Below are 23,305 nucleotides of genomic sequence, written 5' to 3'. Positions count from 1 at the left end.
GCTGTAGCACAGCAGGTTAAGCGCATGTGGCGGGAAGCGCAGGGACCAGCATAAGTTGGAGCTCAGGGCTCCCCAACTGCAGGGGAGTTGCTTCACAGGTGGTGAAGCAGGTCTACAGGTGTCGATATCTTTCTTTCCCCCTCTCTGTCTACCCCTCCTCTCTCCATTTCTCTCTGTCCTAACCAAGACAACAACTACAACAACAATAAAAAACATCAAGGGCAACAAAAGGGAAAATAAATAAATATAAAAAAATTAACGTTAGTGAATGTTATTTTTTTTGCCTGCACTATGAATCCACTGCTCCTGGAGGCCATCTTTTCATATTTTGTTACCCTTGTTGTTTATCCTTGTTGTTGTTTGATAGGACAGAGAGAAATGGAGAAAGGAGGGGAAGACAGAGACGGGGAGAGAAAGATAGACACCTGTGGACCTGCTTCACCATTTGTGAAGCGATCCCCTCACACCCCCGCAGGTGGGGAACCTGGATCCTTATGCTGGTCTTGTGCTTCACCCCATGTGCTCTTAACCCGCTGAGCTACTACCCAGCCCCCTGATAGTGACTTTTAAGAACCAATCTCCTTTTTATAGGAATTTGTCCTGACTTATACTCGGTAATTATCTGCTCTATTCCTTTAGATTTGAAATGGTCTTTTCCACTTAAAAATTCGGTTTCTCATTGCTACTTTCAGTTCTTATGGTACCTTTCACATATCTATGGGTTCCAGATTTTTGTTATTTAAATTGGTTTTAAATGAGTGACTTGAAATTTCTAGAGCAGCTATGTTTTCTTGTTGGCTAAGTGTTTTATATGCCCACATTATCAATTAGTTATTGTTTCTTTTTTTTTTCTTTCTTTCTTTTTTTTTCTTTTACAGCTGGTTGGTGGAGAATTTGATTTGGAAATGAACTTTATTATCCAGGATGCTGAGAGTATAACTTGCATGACAGAACTTTTGGAGCACTGTGATGTAACATGTCAAGCAGAAATATGGAGCATGTTTACAGCCATTCTACGAAAAAGTGTTCGGAATTTACAGACTAGCACAGAAGTTGGACTAATTGAACAAGTGTTGCTGAAAATGAGTGCTGTAGATGACATGATAGCAGGTATGAGTTTATAAAGGAAGCGGGCAGTGATGCATCCATTAGAGCGCACATATTATCATATGCAAAGGTCAGGGTTCAAGCCCCTGTTCCCACTTGTAGGGGAAGCTTCACAAATGGTGGTGGAGCACTGTTTCAGGGGTCTCTCTTTCGTCTCTCTCGCCTCTTAGAATTTTTCTCTTCAACTTTCAAAAAGAGAAATGAAAGAAAGAAAAAAATATGGCTAGGAGTGGTAGATTTATTGTACAGGTACTGAGTCCCAGTGGTAACTCTGGTAGCGATAAAGAAACAAATAATAAAGCTTATAAAGATTAATATGCATCACTTTATGTTCTATAGTTAAATAGATTAGTTGAAGCTACCTTTATCTAAAATACATAAGTAGAAATATATGGGAAATTTACCTGTTATATTCATGGAAAATGACTCTGTTAGTCAAAAATTGATAATTTTGCTTCTCTAAGTCTTAGTATCAATAATAAGGAAATATTGCTGTGAAGTCTATCAGAATAATAAGTAACATATTTCTAGGCTGGGGAAATACTTCACTTATAGAGTGTACTACTTCGTCATGTATGCAACCCAGGTTTGAGTCTGATTCCTACCACCTTGAAGGAAGCTGTGGTACTGTGGTCTCTTTCACTTCCTATGCCATTTTGTCTTGCTATTCCTATTTAAAACAAGCAAATGAACAAATAAACAAAAAAGAACTTCTGTGTGGTATTTGAATCTCTACAGAATTCAAATTTAATAAATACTATGATCCTGTATATTGAGCACTTCAGTATGTTCTCTGAAGTCCATGTTCTGTATTCTAGAAACATGGAACTATGACCCAGGGTATTAAAAATTTTAGGGTAAGCTTACACTATGTTTTTAGAGTGCCCATTTTAATATCTGATAGTATTCTGACTTAAACTTTAATAGTAAAATAGACAGATGTAGTCTGGAATAGAAAATAAAATTGTTGTGAAATTTCAAAATGAAATTATTCTACTTAAGATATATTTCAAATGATAATTTTGAAATCTGTGGCTCTTCATCATTTATCCTTTATTTCTCTGGAAGGTAATTTTCTTCTGGATTTCAGTGTACTCTAGTATAAAAAATGCTTCCAGAACAGAAATTATTCCTGCAGAAATATGTCTGGAGTTTTAAATTTTGATTATCTTAAGACATGATAATCTTAAGACGTGATAATCTTAAGACATGATAATCAAAATAGCATGTTTCCTCTGAGTTTTCATGATTTAATGTCTTTGTCTTATAAGATTGCTTACAAAGTTATATTATTTCCTTAAAAGTAGTTCTGACACTAGATAATTCTCATATAATTTTGCACTTAATTTTTTTTGTAGAAACATAGCACAAAAAAAGAATGGAGTAAAGAATAGGATAAAGATAAATGTTTTAAATATATAAAAAGCTTTTCTTATAGAGCATAGTACATTTTTTTCTATTTGCTTTGTTTAGTTAATTAACTTGTGAAACTTGGGACCATATACATGTACAGTTTTGCCACTCTTGATTCAGCTTTTTCATGTAGGTAGAGTCAGAGAGTGGGAGAGACATGACAGCAAAACAAACCCCTGTCCCACTCTAGCTTTTTTTTTTTTTTTTTTTTTTTTACAATTTTTATTTATAAAATGGAAATATTGACAAGGCCATAGTATAAGAGGGGTAGAATGCCACACAATTCTCACCACCAGAACTCCGGATCCCATCCCCTCCCCTGATAGATTTCCCATTTTTTATCCCTCTGGGAGTATGGACCCAGGATCATTATGGGGTATAGAAGGTGGAGTGTCTGGCTTCTATAATTGCTTCTTCACTGAACATGATTCTTGGCAGGTCAATCCATATTCCCAGTCTGTCTCTTTCTCTTTCCCTAGTGGGGCTGGGATCTGGGGAGGCAGGGCTCCAGGACACTTTGGTGGGGTCCTCTGCCCAGGGAAGTCAGGTTGGTGTCATGGTAGCATCTGGAACCTGGTGGCTGAAAAGGAGTTAAGATATAAAGCAGAGCAGATTGTTGGTCAATCATAAACCTAAAGGCAGGAATATTGCAGATGAGAATTTGGGGTCTCCATTTTGGAAAAAATTAGTAGATCTATATTAGGTCTGTTCCAAGGAGCACTCTAACACTCTAGCATGTGCTGGGACTTGAACTTTGCACATGGCAAGGCATGTGCTCTACTCAGTGAGCTATATTTTGGCACTGCTAATTCTCTAATCGCTTCCATGAGAATGATTTATCTTTACTTAAAATGATCTTCTATTCCATAAATTGGTTACAAATGAATGATTAACTTCAGGAAAAGTGAGATTCAAACTTAAGACAACTTTTTAATGATGGCATGGTCACATTTCTTTAAATGCCAGTATTGTTTAATAGGGATTTAAAGCTTTTATGTACTGATGTTGTTTACAAGTCTTTTTTTTTTTAAATATCTATTCCCTTTTGTTGCCCCTGTTGTTTTTTATTGTTGTAGTTATTATTATTGTTGTTATTGGTATCGTCATTGTTGGATAGGACAGAGAAATGAGAGGAGGGGAAGACGGGGGGTGGGAAGCAAAAGAGACACCTGCAGACCTGCTTCACTGCCTCTGAAGTGACCCCCCTGCAGGTGGGGAACCGAGGGCTGTTTATAAGTCTTATATGCTGCCTCTGTGTTATCCTGAGAAGTTATAATTTAGATAAATTAGTAATTAAGTTTTCACTTTGAATGTTTTGTAGTTTATCGAAGTTCAGAGAGGTACTTTTTATTTAATAATGTGAAAGTATCTCTAGAAAGTTGTCAGCTACTGATTTTAAATTGATAAGATGTTAGTCTTAACATTTTTCTCTTATAAAATATTTTAAAATGAATAATACAATTAACAATGAAATTAAACTGAACTTCCTTTTTATATCTATAATAAATTAAAATTCCATAATTATTTAACTAAACACAAATGTAATAGATCATTCTGTGTTATATGCAGGGAATAAGATAAGGGTTATGATTAAAAGTTCAATTAAAGAAAGCAATCTGCAGACAGGACAGATACACCTTTAGGAGATCCTTTTTGAACGTTCTTATGGATCTAATTGCTTTAAAGTGCTTTAAATTAATATAGAGACTTAAGGTGTTTGATTATTATCTGTAACTCTTTATTAGAAACTAGAATTCCCACTAGTATTTAGTAACTAGTAACATTTTAATGAGTGAAAGGATGATATGTTTTATTTCAGTAAAGGATCTATCTCAAAGTGGTTTCTCTACAGTCACAATTTTATCACTGTGATTGCTTACTTACTGTGGCATTAAGTAAAACATCAGTTAACTATTCGGTGATCAAAATAACCTTATTAAATTTATATTTAATTTGAAACACATAATAAAAAACTTTGAAGTCTAAATGTCCATAATAATTTGTGACATGGAATAATCTTGATTCTATAAGTAATATATCTGGAGGTTTTCACCTTATTTCTAACCTAACCTTTTAACTGATAATTTATTCAGAATGTATAATAGTGTTGTATGTTATATACATATGCATTACTTGTCTTTAATTCATAGTGTTTTAGAAATTGAGAAAGTGAAGTGTAAATATTTTGATGTAATTTTTATAAAGAAATTAATAGGGAGAAAATAATCAGGAATAGAACAAAAAACTGTAACTTTTATTATATTCTGTTTTGCTTTTGGTGTTTCTCTTCTATGTATATAACCCTATCACATAGTTTCTAACACAAGTAGTGCATTTGAACATTTGAATATTGCTTAAATTTAGAAGCCAGTGAGTAAGTGCTTTAAAGCCATGACTTCCTAGTTTGAATCCTGTCACTTATTAGAAAATTTTATTAATTTTATTAATTCATGTGACTTGATTATATGTCTCACTTTTCTTATTGGTAAGAATTACAACATTTTAATATACAATACTAGTACTTATTTAATAGATTATTCATGCATCTTTGAGGATTTGTGAAGTTAATATATGTAGACCACAAGGAATCAAGCCAGAAAAGGAATAAGTGCCCTAAATGATTGTAAATGAGTCTTGAAAATTTTCAAGAATGTATTTTACTACAATAGATAATTCAGTAATTCTAAAAGAAAATATAGCCTGTTATAATGTTTTCCTTTGAAGATAGTCAATTTACAAAGTTAAATAATTTTATCTTTGTATATTTTACTTTTCTTTCTACATGAAGATTTCGTATGTGTTTGTGTCTGTGTATCCTGGGGGCTTATAAAATCTATCATATACCTTATAAGTTTACTTAACTCCAATTGTAAATCTAACAGGGAGACATTTTAAAAATCAAATATTTTTGTAATCGATAACTCAAAAACTGTTATCCAGAATGTTTATATATGAGGAAACTTAACTATATTTAGCTGTAAATATACACAGAAATGATAATTTTGGCTTTTTCAAAAAGTATACTATTTTGACAGATGGCACCTCATGACTAGAGTTCAGAATAACTTTATTTTCCTTTGAAGATCTTCTAGTTGATATGTTGGGGGTTCTTGCCAGCTACAGCATCACTGTCAAGGAGTTGAAGCTTTTGTTCAGCATGCTGAGAGGAGAAAGTGGAATCTGGGTAAGTTGTGGTCAGGGGAAAAAGTATTCAATATCAATACATTAATACTTAATGCTCAGCAGCTTGTCTCGAGAGAGCTCTAAACTTGAATTCATAATGGAAATTGTTGCCTTTAAAGAGCTAAATAAATGATTTCAAATTAGTTTTCTTTCTGGTTAGAAAGTAGTCCAATGACTTACATGATGCGTTAATTACTACAGTCAGATTTGTCCAGTGACATTTCTTTTTGTGTTGCTTCCTCAGCCAAGACATGCAGTAAAATTATTATCAGTTCTTAATCAGATGCCACAGAGACATGGTCCTGATACTTTTTTCAATTTCCCTGGTTGTAGTGCTGCGGTAAGTTTTTTAATACATGCATTATATGCATTTGTTTTTGTTTTTCTTGTTATGCCAGCCTTTTTAAGGTATAATATACAATATAGTTTATTATTAGTAAAATTCACTAGTTTATAAAGTCAGATAACTATCAATAGTTCAATAGCCGCATCAGTCATATTTATAATAATCAATTCTTACATTTCCTAAAATTCTTTTATTTGAAGCTAATCTCCTTATCCCAGTTTCTGTGCTTAGCAACATTTAATTTAATTAATGTTCATGTAGTTTTGCCTTTTCTAGAAATAATTCTTAACAAATACAATTATACAGTCTGTATATAGTCTTTACTTTCACTTAAGTGAAATGCTTTTGAAATTAAACATGTTGTAGCCTATTGGTAGTTCTGTTTATTTTACTTCTGAATAGTATTACATTTTATGGCTACATCATCCTTGTCTATTCACTAGTTGGTGGACATTTGGATTTTCAGGTTTTGGCTATTGTAAATAAAACTTCTGTGAACATGAGAGTACAAGTCTTCTATAGTTACATTTTACTTTTAATTTCTTGAGTAAATACATAAGAGTGAGATTACTGGGTTTAAATGATAAGCATGTTTCATTTCAGGGTTTAAATGATAAGCCTTTTTCACTTTCCAGAGTGAAAATTTTTGTATTTTCATTAACAGTGTATGACTGTTATAGATGATCTGCATCTTGGACTTTTTTTATCTTTTAGTTTGAAGCCCTTAAACAGTTCTGTAGTGAAATGCCATTATACTTTTTATTTTGTGTTGCACTTAAGATAGATGCTGCTGAGCATTTTTTCCTTGTGTTCTTTCATTTGTGATGTCAGTGTTCAAATATTCTGTTACTTCTTTGGGGTGTAAGTTAATTTGTGAAATATTCATTTGTCAGATATTTTCTGCCAACTTGTGGTCTATTTTATTCTCATAATGGTATTTTTTATTTTAAGTTTTTAAATTTATTTTCCCTTTTGTTGCCCTTGTTTTATTGTTGTTGTAGTTATTATTGTTGTTGTTATCATTGTTGGATAGGAGAGAGGGAGAGAAAAAGAGAGACACCTGCAGACCTGCTTCATCACTTGTGAAGCGACTCCCCTGCAGGTGGGGAGCTGGGGGCTGGAACTGGGATCCTTAAGTTGGTCTTTGCGCTTCGTGCCACATACGCTTAACCCACTGTGCTACCATCGGACTCCCTCCCCCATTCTAATTTAATTTTTATTTTTTACCAGAGCACTGCTCCGTATTTTTTTTAGTACAAAGTATTTTAATTTTGAAGTTAGTTTAATAGTTTCTTTCTTCTGGCTGGATGGTGGCAGACCCAGTTGAATGCACATGTTACCATGCAAAAGGACTCAGGTCCAGTCCCAGCTCCTTAGCTGCAGGGGCGATGCTTTAAGATCAGTGAAGCAGGCCTACAGGTCTCTCTCTCTCTCTCCCCCCCCCTCTCTGCCTCTACCTACCCTCTCAACTTGTATTTGTCCTATCTAACAAATAAAAGGAAAAGAAAAATAAAATGGCTGCTGGGAGTGGTGGATTCATAGTGCTGGCACTGAGCCACAGCAATAACCCCAGTGATAAGAAAAAAATAAAACAAAATAAATTATTTTATGTCAAGAACATCCATAATCTGGGAAGTAAATCTCAACTAAAGTCAAAACTTTGTTTTCTCTCATACTTTAAAAACTTTTTGTTTTAGTTCTTACATTAAGAATCATGATTTGTGTTTGTGTGTGTGTGTGTGTGAGTGTATAAGTATGATGTGAAGGAAAATGTGGAGGGAGAGAGATAACTACAGCATTGCACTACTTTTTTAAAAAATTTTTTTATTGGTGGGATTAATGATTTACAGTCGATAGTAATTGCAATTGTTGGTACATGTATAAAATTTCTCAGTTTTCTGCAAAACACTCTATACTCCCCACTCCACCCCCTGCCACCCCACGTTCCTTCACCATTGTGCACTTGAACATGAACCCCACCCCATAGCATCCTTAACTTTGGTGCTATACATTAAACCCAGTCCAAGTTCTGCTTTGTGTTTCCCCTTCTGTTCTTATTTCTCAGCTTCTATGAGTGAGATCATCCCATATTCATTCTTCTCTTTCTGATGTATCTCCTATCTGGTTTGACCCTTTCAAGCTTGAGCCAAGATGATGTTGAGGCTCTACCTCTTGCAAAAATTTTACACTGTAAATGGTGACCAAGGGCTTGATTCTTGGTCCTCACACATGATATTATGTGTTTTTTACTAGGTGTGCCACCACCTGGCCCTCATGTATAGACAATTTTAGCAAATACTAGGATTTTTCTAATAAGAATATTTTGTTTTTATATTTCATAAATTTTAATATATAAAAATACATATTTGACCGTGGTTATCATTACATTGTCTTTAACTGATATTTTTGTATCTATTATTTAAATTGTCTTGTAGGCAATTGCGTTGCCACCCATTGCAAAGTGGCCTTATCAGAATGGCTTCACCCTAAACACTTGGTTTCGTATGGATCCATTAAATAACATTAATGTTGATAAGGATAAACCTTATCTTTATTGGTAAGTAAACTTTTGATTTTAGAACTTTTGTTTAGATTTTTTATGTGTGACATATTAAAAATATGTGTTAAAATTCTAAAGACACAGATTGCATTTTTTTGTTATTGCCACTGAGGCTTCACTGGCTCTAGGCTGATTCAAATAAAGAGAGATAAAAAGACATGACAATCCCAAAACTTACTCCACTGTTGTAATACTCTGATGTATTGTACTGGGGGCTTGAACGTGGGTTGTGTTCATGACAAAGCAGGTGTCTACATTCCTAGTTGAGCTGTCTTGCCAATTCCACTTTTCCACTTACTATTTGTCTGAAACGTTAGTGTTTTCAACTGTAAAATGAGGATAATGATGTACTTATCACATACAAAGTAGTTAATACCAAAAGCTTTTTTTTTTTTCCAATGACTGGTTTAGAAATGTGAATGCAGGAAAAAATATGTGATTAATAACTTGTAAAATGTATTGTAAAGGCATGGATAATAATGAAGGGGAGTTTTAAACAAATATCTGAATTTTCAAACATAAGTGGGAATATCTTCAGATTGGTAATTTGGGACCTTAACATATAGTTAAGTAGCATCTTCATTTTCCAAAGCATTTATAATTTTATAAATATTATTATTTAATTGTCATCTGGGCTATGGTCTTCTATGAGAGTATCCTATATTTGATTAGCACATATTTTTAAAATTAAAATAACTGCTTTGTTTGATTAACTACATTATTTACCAAACTTGACTGTGTTTTCTTCTAAATTATTTAAATCATTTTCAAAGATATAGTAGAATTAGAGAAGTTATTTTTGAAAACATTGTGTAAATACGTTTTTATATTTGGAAATTTCCAGTAGCACTTAAAGATTGATGAAATCTTTTGTTGGTTTTAATTTGTTTTCACATATTTGTGATATTTTTAAATCGAAAGTTTGAAAGGTTCTGTAGTCTTCTATTTTCCAGTTTATTTTCTCGTTCTTTTAATATTTTTAATCCTTAAGTCTTTTTTAAATATATGTAATGCCCCTACCACTCAACCACTCTAAAGAAAAGTAATTTTATATTTATAGTATTGTATAATCAGATTTGGATGTATAGTTATTTTTATCAGAGGGTATTACACTATTCTCAGTTTTCTTTATAGTTTTCGTACCAGCAAAGGAGTTGGCTACTCTGCTCATTTTGTTGGCAATTGTCTAATAGTCACATCACTGAAGTCCAAAGGAAAGGGTTTTCAACACTGTGTGAAATATGATTTTCAACCACGCAAGGTTTGTATAAACAAACAGTTTAATTGAAATTGGTTTAATTCATTATCCCCAATGTGTTAAACCTGCTATTATAACTTCTGTAATATTCTCTTTTGTTGGTTTTCTTTTGATTTCAGACCCTTTTCTGACATTTAGAAAGCATGCATTCCTACTTGTGTGTCTAAATTTTGTATTCTAAAAGATGAAGCTCCTGAATTCTTTTTTTCTCACTTTTTCATTCTTTCTTGCTGTGATCTGTTCTGATATTATAAAATAAATATTCACTTAGGGAATACTTACTGAGTACTAATTTTGTAGATTTTGGAGGCATCACAGTGAACAGACAGACAGCATCTTTGTTCTGCTTAATTTTTATTTTTCTTTTGTAAACTTTATTCACTTTCATTATAACTTGCTACTTTTATTCTTGTTTCAGTAGTTCTGTTTGTATCTTGTGATGGGATGTTTTCATCTTGGTCCCTTTTTATCCCTTACCACAAGAATTAGAAACCTTTTACTGCTTCTAGCCCCTGATTTGTTTCTGTTCTTCAATGCCCTGTTTTGGTATAGATGCCCACCATTTCATATTAATTGCTACCTAGTCAGTCTTGTTCTTTCTCATTTTTTAAATTTTTACATCAGTTTAATTTTCAAGCATTATACTTTTGTTTCTGTAATAATGTATGTCTTCTTTTTAAAATACTGTATGTGGGAGTTGGGCGGTAGCGCAGCGGGTAAAGCTCACATGGCGCAAATCGCAAGGACTGGCTTAAGGATCCTGGTTCGAACCCCCGGTTTGAGCCCCCTGCTCCCCACCTGCAGGGGAGTCGCTTCACAAGCAGTGAAGCAGGTCTGCAGGTGTCTCTCTTTCTCTCCCCCTCTCTGTCTTCCCCTCCTCTCTCCATTTCTCTCTGTCTTATCTAACGACGACGACATCAATAACAACAGCAATAACTACAAAAACAATGAAAAACAAGGGCAAAAAGGGTAAATAAATAAATATTAAAAAATAATAAAAACAGCAAAAATAAAATTCTATATATACCTTTTATTTTCTTCACATTGTTTTATCTTCACAGTGAATCCTTTGTCTCTTCTTCTATAAAAATATTCCACACACTAAGATTTGATTGTGTTTCTAGTTATATTATTCTGCTGATCAGTAATTTACTTTGAACTATAGAATCAATTAAATTTTTGGCTTAGTCCTTAATGATTTGCATTTTTATTTTACCTTTTGCTTATGTCTGTTTTTCGAAAAATTATCACCAGGGTTATTGCCAGTGCTTGGTGTCTATATGATGATTCCACTGCTTCTGGCAGACTCCCCATTTTTGATAAAATTGAGAAGAAAAGGGGGTGATGGAAAGGGTGAAAGATACTACTGCAATGCTCTGCCTCTCATGAAGGGAGTGGGGAAGAGAAACTTGAACTAGGGTCCTTGTGCATAGTAATTTGTATTCTCTACTGGGTGTGCCAGCGGAGAACCCAACCCCTTACTTATATTTGTTAATCTGGTATAGGTTTGCTAATTTACATATTTCACTTTTCTTTTTACCTTTTTTCTTTTTAAAGTGTCAAATCACTGTCATAAAATACACATGGTAGTGGAAGGTAATTAGTCACTAGGCATCTTTAAAATTTTTTTTTATGTATAAAAAGGAAACATTGACTAAACCATAGGATAAGAGGGGTACAATTCTACACAAGTCCCACCACCAGACTCTGTATCCCATCCCCTCCCCTGATAGCTTTCCTATTCTTTAACCGTCTGGGAGTATGAACCCAAGGTCATTGTGGGATGCAGAAGGTAGAAGGTCTGGCTTCTGTAATTGCTTCCCTGCTGAACATAGGCATTGACAGGTTGATCCATATTCCCAGCCTGCCTCTCTCTTTCCCTAGTGGGGAAGGGCTCTGGGGAAGTGGAGCTCCAGGACACGTTGGTGGGGTAGTCTGTCCAGGGAAGTCTGGTAGACATCCTGCTAGCATCTGGAACCTGGTGGTTGAAAAGAGAGTTAACATACAAAACCAAACAAATTGTTGACCAGTCATAGACCTAGAGGCTGATAAAGAGTTGGGGGGTGTGGTCCTCCATTTTGTAGATAGCTAGTAGGCATATTTTAGTTATATTCCAAAGGGCCTGTGACTATACTAGTTTTTTTTATATTGTTATGACTGCTGTCGTTGCTATTTACATATTAATAATTAAACATTACATATTTGATACTTTTATTTTTTTAAGTGGTATATGATCAGCATTGTTCACATTTACAATCGATGGAGAAACAGTGAAATTCGGTGTTATGTTAATGGACAGCTGGTATCCTATGGTGACATGGCTTGGCATGTTAACACAAATGATGTAAGTTCTTTAAATTTTTTTCTATTCAGTGATTTTTTTTTTAAATAATAGTAATTTAGTATGATGAAACTAGTAAATATTCTTATTATGTTACCAAGTTTTAGGTTAAAAAAGTCAGTGTAGTTTTGTTTCCAGTCTTAAGCTTAACAAATGTCTTATTCTATGTATAAATCTTAAAGGTAAACAAGGGTTAAATGCCCTTAAACAGAGTATTTATATTGTGTAGTCACTTTTATTTGTTAGGTAAAAGATTATAAGTGCTGTGGATAAAAACTGAATGAGCAACAGGTTAGGTATAGAATATGAAGTTGTAGAGAAGGGAGGGGCCAAACAGTTTAGAGATGATCTTAGTTGGGGGAGTTGAGGGAGCCAGTTGTGGATATTTGGAGCAAGTGTCTCACATTTGGTGGAAACAATGTGTGCAAAGGCTTAGAGGTTTGAGTCAGAACTGAAATGTTTGGAGAACAAAAGCATTCAGTCCCTACTTATGGAAAAGTGAGGAAGGGGCAGAATAATGTTATGAGATAAAATTGAGCAAATAGTCAAGGATCAACTCATAGGGGGCTTCATGGTCACACAGGCATTGTTGACTTTCTCATTTTACCCAGCACAAAAGTCTTTTTAAGGTGTTGAGCAGCTGTATAATGCAATGCTGACAAACACTTTAAAAACATAAATCTGGCTTCAGTGTTGAGAATATTCTGAAGGGAAAATTGGTGAACTAGAGTAATCCATAAAGAACTTACTGTGGTAATGACAAAGAGATATTAGCTTTGACCAAGATGTTGGCAGTAGAGTAGATAACACAATCTGGATAGAGAATACTAATTAAAATCTCAATAAATTTTATTTCTTGTAACTACCCTTGCTTTAGATAAAAATAAAACAGGTGTCCTATACTGAAATTAACTCCTACTCTAACAATATAACTCTTTCATTATATACCTGTTAAAATTTTAACAGATTTTTCCTAAATATTTTTAACTAGCTTCTATATATAAATATAGCTATTGATACTTACTTTTGTTATTAGCATGCTTTATGTTATTAGTGACAATGAAGGCAGTTATCTTTAAATATTTTATCATTACAAAGTAATGCATTTGATTTTTATGTCTTTTAAAAAATAGAGCTATGACAAGTGCTTTCTTGGATCTTCAGAAACTGCTGATGCAAATAGAGTGTTTTGTGGTCAGCTTGGTGCCGTGTATGTATTCAGTGAAGCACTCAACCCTGCACAGATATTTGCAGTTCATCAGTTAGGACCTGGATATAAGGTAGTGATTACTATATTATATTATAATGTTCTGGCAAGTTTAACTTGTGCAGTATGGTCCAGTATAACACAGTCTTTCTTCAGTGACAGTTCTTTTTCAGAACTGAGTTATTAGTCTGTACTTTGTTTCAAAGATGCATTTTTCTCTTAATGAACATTTTTCATTCATTAGAATGTTTTCTGCTACTGAGAGTTTGGATTTTGTTAGTAGTTTTCTTAAGCAATGTATTTTATAAAGCATTATTTCTTAATGTGGTATTTGAAATCTTAAATTTTGAAATAAAGTTTCAATTAAAGGTAATTTACATAAAGATTTAGAAAATGCTATAAAAGATTACAAGCAACTGAAATTATTCCGTCTTTTTAAAATATTTATTCCCTTTTTTGTCCTTGTTGTTTTATTGTTATGGTTATCATTGTTATTGATGTCATTGTTGTTGGATAGGACAGAGAGAAATGGAGAGAGGAGGGGAAGACAGAGGGGGAGAGAAAGAGAGCCGGGATCCTTAAGCCAGTCCTTGTACTTTGCGCCACGTGCGCTTAACATGCTGCGTTACAGCCCGATTCCCTGAAATCATTCAGTCTTAAGCTCTACTTTTATGCACCATTTATAGTGCATAAGAAAGTAGCTATCAATGTAAGTCTGAAAAGCCTATTACTTAGGGGCTGGGTGGTAGTGCACCAGGTTAAGCACACATGGTTCAAAACACATGGACCAGTGCAAAGATCCCAGTTCCCCACCTGCATGGGGCGGGGGGAGCTGAGGGGAGTTTGCTTTGCAAGCAGTGAAGCAGATCTGCAGGTGTCTCTCTCTCCCCTCTCTGTCTTCCCCTCCTCTCTCAATTTCTTTCATCCTATCCAACAATAACAACAATACAGTAAGGACAGTAGCAAAATAGGAACAACAATGGAAAAAAAATGGGCTCCAGGAGTAGTGCATTCCTAGTGCAGGCACTGAGCCCCAGCTATAACTCTGGAGGCAAAAGAAGAGAGAGAGGGAGAGAGAGAGAGAGAGAGAGAGAGAGAGAGAGAGAGAGAGAGGAAGAAAAGTTTATTATTTAAGAGAGCCAGGTGGTGGTGCACAAGGTTGAACACACATAGTGCAAGGACCCAGGTTCAAACCTCTACTCCCTACCTGCAGAAGGCATGCTTCATGAGTGAGTAGTGAAGCAGGTTTGCAGGTATCTGTTTTTGTGTCTCCCTCTCTATATCTCTGTCCCTCTTAGTTTCTCTCAGTTCTGTCAAATAAAATAGAAAGGAAAAATTCTATTAATATATCATAATCTTTTTGATTCTTAATTTAATTTTCATATGAATGGCTTTTTAGGAAGATGTTGTGTTTATATGTTTTGATTAGTTTTGAATGTGCAATACCCCAGCCTAGGAGAAATGTAAGGATTTTGTTTAAATCACCTTGGGAATTTTGACATTATAAACTGGAAATAAGAGTGAATCATACAGTGTAAGTAACTGTATTTATAACTCAGAAGTGCATAAAAGTGCTGTTTTTAACTTAGTTTTTTTTAATCACTGTCAACTATGTGATGAAAATGAAATACTGAACATGAAAAATATTCCATTTTTTAAATTTCCATGAGTATTTCTGTTTTTGTTTTTATGTTCTAGACTGGACATGTGAGTGACAGTTTGATTTTTTAAAATTTTTATATATTTATTTAATTATTTTACCTTTTGTTGCCCTTATTGTTTTTTATTGTTGTTGTAGTTATTATTGTTGTTGTTACTGATGTCATCGTTGTTGGATAGGACAAAGAGAAATGGAGCGAGGAGGGGAAGACAGAGCGGGAGAGAAAGATAGACACCTGCAGACCTGCTTCACTTGTCTGTGAAGCGACTTCTTTGCAGGTGGGGAGCCGGGGGTCCAGCTGGGATCCCTATGCTGGTCCTTGTGCTTCATGCCAGACAGTTTGAATTTATACTTATTGCAAGATGTTTCCATTTCTAGTGATTTTATTAATCATGACAGTCATATTAGATTGGCAGCAGTACTTTCATTTTTATATTAAAGTAGCATTATTGTCATATTTTATCCATATTGCTGTGATTACTATCTCAAGAAATTTAATTTTTGCTTATATATTTTCTTTTTATTTTAAATTCATTCCTTTATTGGGGAATTAATGTTTTACAGTGGACAGTAAATACAATAGTTTGTACATGCGTAACACTTTCTAGTTTGCTTATATATTTTCTTTTTCTTTCCTGGATCCTTATGTTGAGTTGAATCTTTAGTTCTAAGATATATTGACTTACTGGGAAAGCTTCTATAATTCAGATTTTTGGATTTGTATGCAATCTGGCATTCTTTCTTACTATGTTGTATAGTCCTTAAAGAGAAACAAGAATATACAGTGCCCAAACCAAAGTTGGAATGCTACAGTGAAATTCCAGACTTGATAAGAGCTTCTTGGCATCAAAAAGGATAAAAAGCCTGAAACTAGTGATTGTATATAATAGTTTTTCTATTCAGAAGGAAACAAGCATTCTTAAACCATATTGAAAGCTTAGTAATTTTTATGATTCTGTTAATACATTCTTTGATTAAAGTGTTTTTCATTTATCACCTTGTCCTGTACATAAGTACTCTTACAGAATTATGCACTCCTGCCATCCTAACATAGATATCAAATTGCCTATATAAAAGTCAGAACTTTAACTTGAAATGTTTCTAAATTTGGGGCATTATATGAAAAAATATTTTGCTATTAGTATTTTTGTCAATGAGAAAATACTGTTTTATAAGACTGTTGTCACAGCCGTATAGTTTCAAGTTTCCCCAACATAGCTGTCAACATACCTCCTTCACCACCAAATTGTCTCTCACCCCACCATAGACCTTCATGTCTGAGGCTCCAGAGGTCTTAGTTCAGTTCCTGGCACCACTGTATATCAGAGCTGTGCATGTCCTCTGGTTATTCTGTCTCTTTACAGGCAATAACTCATTCTTTAAAATATTATTTCTCACTGTGAATTTTTCTAGTGTGGTAAAAGTCATTATTGATTTAGTTTTTTATAGAGCAGGTCTCTTTGTCTACAAGATTATATTGACATCTTTTATAAAAGTTGGCTGGCATGATAATGCACAAGCAAATTTTGATATGTGTAATTTGTTTACATTTTTGTAATTGTTATGTGACTTTATGTATAAGCAGTTAGTTTCTGTTGCTAGACATTTTAATATTTAGCTTTGTGCTGTCTTCCAATCAAGAAAGATTATTTACATAGTCATTTTATCAGGTTATTGTAATATCATAAATGCCTAACTGATGAGAGAAAATATATAAAACAGTGTCCACAATTAAAAATCACTGAGGGTATTCTACTACTTATTTGGAAGGGTGAGTTCTTTTTTTTTTTTTATAACATTAAAAAAATTTTTTTTTATATTTATTTATTTTCTCTTTTGTTGCCCTTGTTGTGGTTATTGATGTCATCGTTGTTGGCTAGGACAGAGAGAAATGGAGAGAGGAGGGGAAGACAGAGAGGGGGAGAGAAAGATAGACACCTGCAGACCTGCTTCACCGCCTGTGAAGTGACTCCCCTGCAAGTGGGGAGCCAGGGGCTTGAACCAGGATCCTTCTGCCGGTCTTTGCGCTTTCCGCCACATGCGCTTAACCTGCTGCTCTACCGCCTGACTCCCTGAAGGGTGAGTTCTTAATGTACTGTTCTCCCCATATGCAGCCACTTATAAATTCTAGAGATACAGAAAACACCTCATATCTGAAGCCTGTGGTGAGCAAATAAATACAGACAAGTTTATGGTGGTGTCAAAACATGGAGCAAATGGTCAGCATGAGCTGAGTCCCTCAATATTTATTCTGAGAGAAAAGTTTCTGGTAAATAATAATCAGGGTGAACGCATTAGGACATTATCTAGCGCTAGATGGTAATTGATGAGCCACCCCAGAAAAAAAGATAGCTAAAGATTGGTATGAATTCGGCCTTAAAAAATTAACTCATTTCTCTCTGGCTGATCTCTAAAATTGTGAATGACCATGATGAACTAACAACAATGTAAATTGGACTATAAGAACTGAACTGAGATCTGAGACACCACACACAAGACATACGATGATCAATAATTACATATAAACAAGAAACCAATCCTTAAAAGCAAGTGCTTTGGGCCAGGGAGATAGTATCATCATCAATACAGCACACTATCATGCCTGAGGCCTCAGAGGTCATCCCAGGTTCAATCCTGCCACTACTGTAATTGAGAGCTGAACAGTCAGTGTTCCAATTTTTTTTTTAAGCACCAGTACTTTTTAGAACAATATGTTCTCTACAGAATAGCATTCACCAAAATAGCATTCACAGTGTGCACCAAACAATCCACTGTTGCTCATCTTATGAAGATGCAGAAAAATGTGCCTTTTTCTCAGGGGAAGAGAAAACTAGCACATAACCCAGAATTGTTGAAATACCACATTAAAACTTTGAGGAAGCTATTATAACTAATGAGGTATAAACCAATTGACTTGTAATGAATTAAAAGATAGCAATTATCAGTCGTGCATACACGGAAAATTTCAAATAGAAAACTTTGGAACTGGAAAACATGTATGTGAAGTAAACTAGTGTCACTGTATAGGCTTATTGGTAGGATGCCACCCTAAAGAAATAAATGATGTTGAATATAGATTGACGGAGGCATTATAAAAAAATAGAAAAGACTGAAGGTAGGGACAGGAACAAAATTATGTAAAAATATGAAGTAGTTTGTTACATCATTACGTATTATAGGACAAAAGGACCAAGAAAAAAAATCTGGTAATTATTGGTAGAAAATTTCTTAGATGTGGGAAAAAACAAACAGAAAATAAACCTCCAAGCAGAGTAAATTCACAGATATATTATAATTATATGTCAGAAATCTGATAAAAATATTGCTATCAAGCAAATGAAAGTAGGCATAAATATGGGGAGAAGATGAGTTGAGTGACTTCATCCTTCTCTCCAGAAATCAGAGAAGTCATTGGGCAAGGTAAACTGCTCAAATAGAAATCTTTATTCAGTCAAATCAGAAATCTTTATCCAATCAAAATACTCATTAAGTCTTACACATATAAGGAACTTAAGACTATTTATTACTGCCAGATGAACTCTATAGTCTGAAGGAGGAAATGGATTATGGGAACAAATGAAGAATATCTCAAGGGGCTGGACCGTGGCACACCTGATTGAGTGCACATGTTATATGGGCTGGGACTCAGATTTAAGCTTCCAGTCTCCATTTGCAGGGGGAAAGCCTCACAAGCAGTGAAGAAGGGTTGTAGGTGTCTCTCTTTCTCCTTCTTTCTTTGCCCTTCCACTCTCAGTTTCTCCATTGTATAAATACATTTTTAAAAAGAATAATAAAAAACATAGAAATGATAAAGTATGGTTACAAATAAAAGTATCCTATTAAGGAAAAGATGGTTATCATTTAATATATATGACAACTATGGTAGAAAGTATTGGATGAGGATATAAAATAATTATATAGTTATAAAGTTTATGTATTTTAGAAAGTATTTGGGGTTATAATTATATTGTCTGAGATTTCAAAGCTAGTATGTATCAACAAATTCAAGGTCACATGTCTTTTTTTTTGAAAGGTAAATATCCACTACTAAATTTCCTGATGCATGTCTTGTCTGGTTGCAAAATAAATTAACTTGTGCCCCTCTGGATTCTTGAGAGATTGGACAAATAATTAAAAAAGTGTCTGACATATTAAAAGACAAAAGTAGGGAGAAGTTATTAATAGTGTATGTGTTCTTTGTACATTGGAGAGACCCAGAACAATTGAGTAATATGCACATGGCTCCAGAAGTCATATTTAAATAGATTTAGCCTGAGCAGAGGATATTGGAAATTCGAAAGGGGAAGGTCATTATTAAGTTCTGCCTTTTCTTTAAAAAGAGTTAAGGAGGCTTACAAGTTAATGCCTTTCCTTTCCCCCTTCACCTGTCTCCCTTAATTTGCTACTTTATGCCAACTTTTTCTCATGTAGACAGAGAGAAAGTCAGTCAGTGAGAGACACCACTTCACTAAATCTTCCTCTTGTGTGTTGGGGGGACCAAGACTTGAAGCTGGGTCATGTACATGGTATAGTAGACATATTTTAAGGTTATTTTAGCAACCTCCATTCTGCTTTCAGGTTCCATCTCATGAAGTTGACATTTTACCAGAGACATACATTGAAGTGGCATCTGTTTGCTCTGTTGCATGGTGCAGACTTCTTTTATAAATCGAATGTGACATGCTCATATACTCAACTGAAAGGAAAAAATAAATTAACACTAGCTAATGGAGTTATGGTAAATTAAATATGAGTAAGAAGCAGTCACTGGTTCTCCTATTCTTTTTTTTTAGTATGTATGAAATGTTGTTTATTGGCATTTCTGTTCTAGATCTTCAGGTACTAGGAAGCCAGCAATGAACAAAACAGACCAGAGAGCACACTTGGTGGCACACTTGCTGCATTTAATATATATGGCAACTATGGTAGAAAGTAAAGAAACCACCCAGGTTTAAGCCTCCAGTTCCCACTCACAGTGGAGAAGCAGTGATGCAGGTGTCTGTCTTTCTCTTTTCTATCTTCCCTCCCCTTGTGTTTTTTCTCCTTCTCTATCAAGAAAAGGCCAAAATTTTTGCCTTTATTTGTTGGAGGGGAATGTTCTTAATCTATAGGAGGAAAGAGATAAAAAAGAAGAACTGTATTAGATGATGATAAATGTTACTGGAAATATTGACTGGAAGGGAAGAAAGTGGTGGGGTGGAGTGCATTTAAAATATATATTTTTCTTATGGCATGTGTGATATTCTGTGTTCTCCATCTGTATGACTGCTACCTCTCCAATGGCCACTGGAGTGTAGTTTTAGATAGTGATTAGGAATATTGTGGTTGTGAAATTGATGTCAGTTATACGAATTTCTGTGGGAGAACTATTTATTTATTTTCCCTTTTGTTGCCCTTGTTGTTTTTCATCATTGTGTTGTTGTAATTATTATTGTTGTTGTAGTTGTTGTTGTCTTTGTTAGGACAGAGAGAAATGGAGAGAGGAGGGGAAGACCGAGAGGGGGAGAGAAAGACACCTGCAGACCTGCTTCACTGCCTGTGAAGCATCTCCCCTGCAGGTGGGGACCCAGGGACTCCAACCAGGATCCTTCCTTACTCTGGTCCTTGTGCTTTGTACCACATGCGCTTAACCAGCTGCACTACCACCCGCCTCCTGGGAAAGCTTTTACGGCAAGCGGGAGATCAGCTGTGAAGGCCTTTAGCAAGAATCTTACTTGTTGGGTTACAGAAACAAAACTCTTCAGAATAAAGGTAGAGATCTAATTGACTTTGTTAAATGATTCATGATCAGGCAGCATTCCTTCTGAAGCAGAAAGACTGAAAGGAACTCATACAAAATTTTAAAGATTTATGAGAGAGAAGTTAGACTAATATTTCAGTACATATGATGCCTGGGCAGAACCAGGATTCTCAGACATGTAAATTCTTGCTTTACCAAGTAAGTCAATTTTCTCAGCTGCAAAATGGAAGTTTTTTATAGTCAGAAAGAGGGTGGGAAAAGATTATCTGCAAAAGGATTTATTATTTTTTAAATTTCTTTATTGAGGGATTAATATTTTACAATCAACAATAACACAACTTCTACTAGGTTCTCTGCCAGCATGTTCCAGGACCTGAAACCTCCTCCCCACCCCCTCTGCCCCTCAGCAAAAGAATTTATGTTAGGCATCACCTTCCTTCAGGGGAAGATAGAGATTTGTTTTTTTGTTTTTTGTTTTGTATTTTTTAATCATGCATATCATGCAGACTACCTTTCAAGTGCTAATCAGGAAACTAAAGATTAACTGATTTTTAAAAATTTTTTGTTAATGTTTATTCCTTTTTGTTGCCCTTGTTTTATTGTTGTAGTTATTATTGTTGTTGTTATTAATGTTGTTGTTGGATAGGACAGAGAGAAATGGAGAGAGGAGGAGAGAAAGAGAGACACTTGCAAACCTGCTTCACCGCTTGTGAAGCAATTCCCCTGCAGGCGGGGAGCTGGGGGCTCGAACCAGCCTTACGCTGGTCCTTGCTCTTTGCACTACCTGTGCTTAACCCTCTGCGCTACCACCTGACTCCCAAGATTAATTTGCTTAAGACTACAGTTTTGGGGAGAGATTAAAACTGCAGTTAGGTTAGATAGTATGTCTGGGCAGGGCCAGGCAGGAAGAGTTTCATTTGGGGCCTTTGTTTCCTACCATGTTTTTAATAGCACAGTGACTGTTTCACTGACAGTATAGAAGAGCTAAAATATGCCACCCCAAAATGTCTTTGGCAAACATTTATTTCATGACAGGTGCTCTGAAGGCTAGGTGAAGGTTGCTTTTGTTTTAAAAAAAGAAAAGATTCATTCAACTTATATAAAAAAGAACAGTTCTCTTAAAAAAAGGATATTTCCCATTCTGTACTGGGAAGATGAGAACCCAGCAAAGAAAAATGAGATATTAAGGGAGTAAGGAACTGAAGCAGAATGGTGTGGTGTCCTGAAACTGAGGACTGAGAAATTACTATTAAATTTAACAACATGATTCATGTTTTACTAGGACATATACAAGTAGTTGAAATTGAGAAAAACTTTGATCTAATGAAGATGGAAATATCCTTTCAGAATTCAATGAAATCACTACATGTTTTGTGATTTAAAATAATGTTTTGCTTTGCTTGCATCCCTTTAGCATGTTTATTTCAATGACATTGCTTCTATTGTGATATTCCTCCACTTTGTTTCCATTATCTTTTCCTTTAGAGGAACCATTTATGTGTACTTCTCCCTTGTGACTTCTTGGTTATTTGTTACATTTATTTATGTCTAAAATGTTTATGAATGCAATTTTTATGGAAGCTAAAGCATATGAGTAGTACATACTTATTTGCATATGAAGCAGACTAGTGAGGTTCTATTTATAATGTACCGTATTTTAAGTAGTATTTTATTTTTATGCTTTATTTTTTTAATTTCTTTATTGAAGGATTAATGGTTTATAGTCAACAGTAAAATACAATAGTTTGTACATTCATAACATTTCCACATAACAATACAACCCCCACTAGGTCCTCCTCTGCCATCATGTTTCAGAACCTGAAACCCCCATTCCACCCCAGTTTTTTGCTTTGGTGCAATACACCAACTCCATTTCAAGTTCTGTTTAGAATTTTCCATTCTGATCTTGTTTTTCAACTTCTGTCTATGGGTGAGATCATCCCATAGTCATTCTTTTTTTATGATTTATCTATCTCACTTAACATGGTATCTTGGTAAAGAAGGAGAATTCACCGTGAACCTGAGACTTGAGCCTCAGGAATAAGATTCTCTTTGAATAACTATTAGGCCATCTAACCCTGTTCATATTTCTCAGTTTTCTGCATAACAATTCAGCTTCCCTCTAGATCTTCTTCTGCCATCATGTTCCAGGACCTGAACTCTCCACCCCCTACCCCAGAGTCCTTTACTTTGGTGCAATACACCAGACCCAGTCCAAGCTCTACTTTGTGTTTATTGTTCAACTATTTTTTAAAATTGGATTAATTTTATTGAAGATGCTTTTAAAATTTAGATGGAAAAGATTTCTACCTATATTTTCCTCTAAGTATTTGATGGTTTCTGTTCTAACATCCCCTACTTATACTATGTTGCTATTAATATATTGCTGTAGCTCTTTCAGTAGATGCTTGATGCATTTAGATAGCCTTTCCTTGGGTGTATAGATGTTCATAATAATAAGGCCTCTTGATTAGCTGATCCTCTGGGCAT

The 23,305-nt window shown here is 34.7% G+C and overlaps 1 protein-coding gene across 5 annotated transcripts in view; it reads left to right on the top strand.

Annotated features, from left to right (window-relative positions):
* Positions 1-23,305, top strand: part of NBEA (neurobeachin) — a 546,841-nt gene that overhangs the window by 59,028 nt on the left and 464,508 nt on the right. For all 5 annotated transcript variants that reach the window (XM_060191623.1, XM_060191622.1, XM_060191624.1 and 2 more), the window contains exons 2-8: positions 879-1,110; positions 5,604-5,704; positions 5,948-6,043; positions 8,485-8,606; positions 9,744-9,870; positions 12,092-12,211; positions 13,342-13,488. In XM_060191623.1, the coding sequence (XP_060047606.1) occupies positions 879-1,110; positions 5,604-5,704; positions 5,948-6,043; positions 8,485-8,606; positions 9,744-9,870; positions 12,092-12,211; positions 13,342-13,488 (945 nt within the window). The remainder of the gene's footprint in view (positions 1-878; positions 1,111-5,603; positions 5,705-5,947; positions 6,044-8,484; positions 8,607-9,743; positions 9,871-12,091; positions 12,212-13,341; positions 13,489-23,305) is intronic.

Source organism: Erinaceus europaeus, chromosome 5, assembly GCF_950295315.1.
Source record: "Erinaceus europaeus chromosome 5, mEriEur2.1, whole genome shotgun sequence".
Taxonomy (NCBI): Eukaryota; Metazoa; Chordata; class Mammalia; order Eulipotyphla; family Erinaceidae; genus Erinaceus; species Erinaceus europaeus.
The sequence above is the reverse complement of the archived record's forward strand: the minus strand, read 5'-3'. Positions and strand labels throughout refer to the sequence as shown.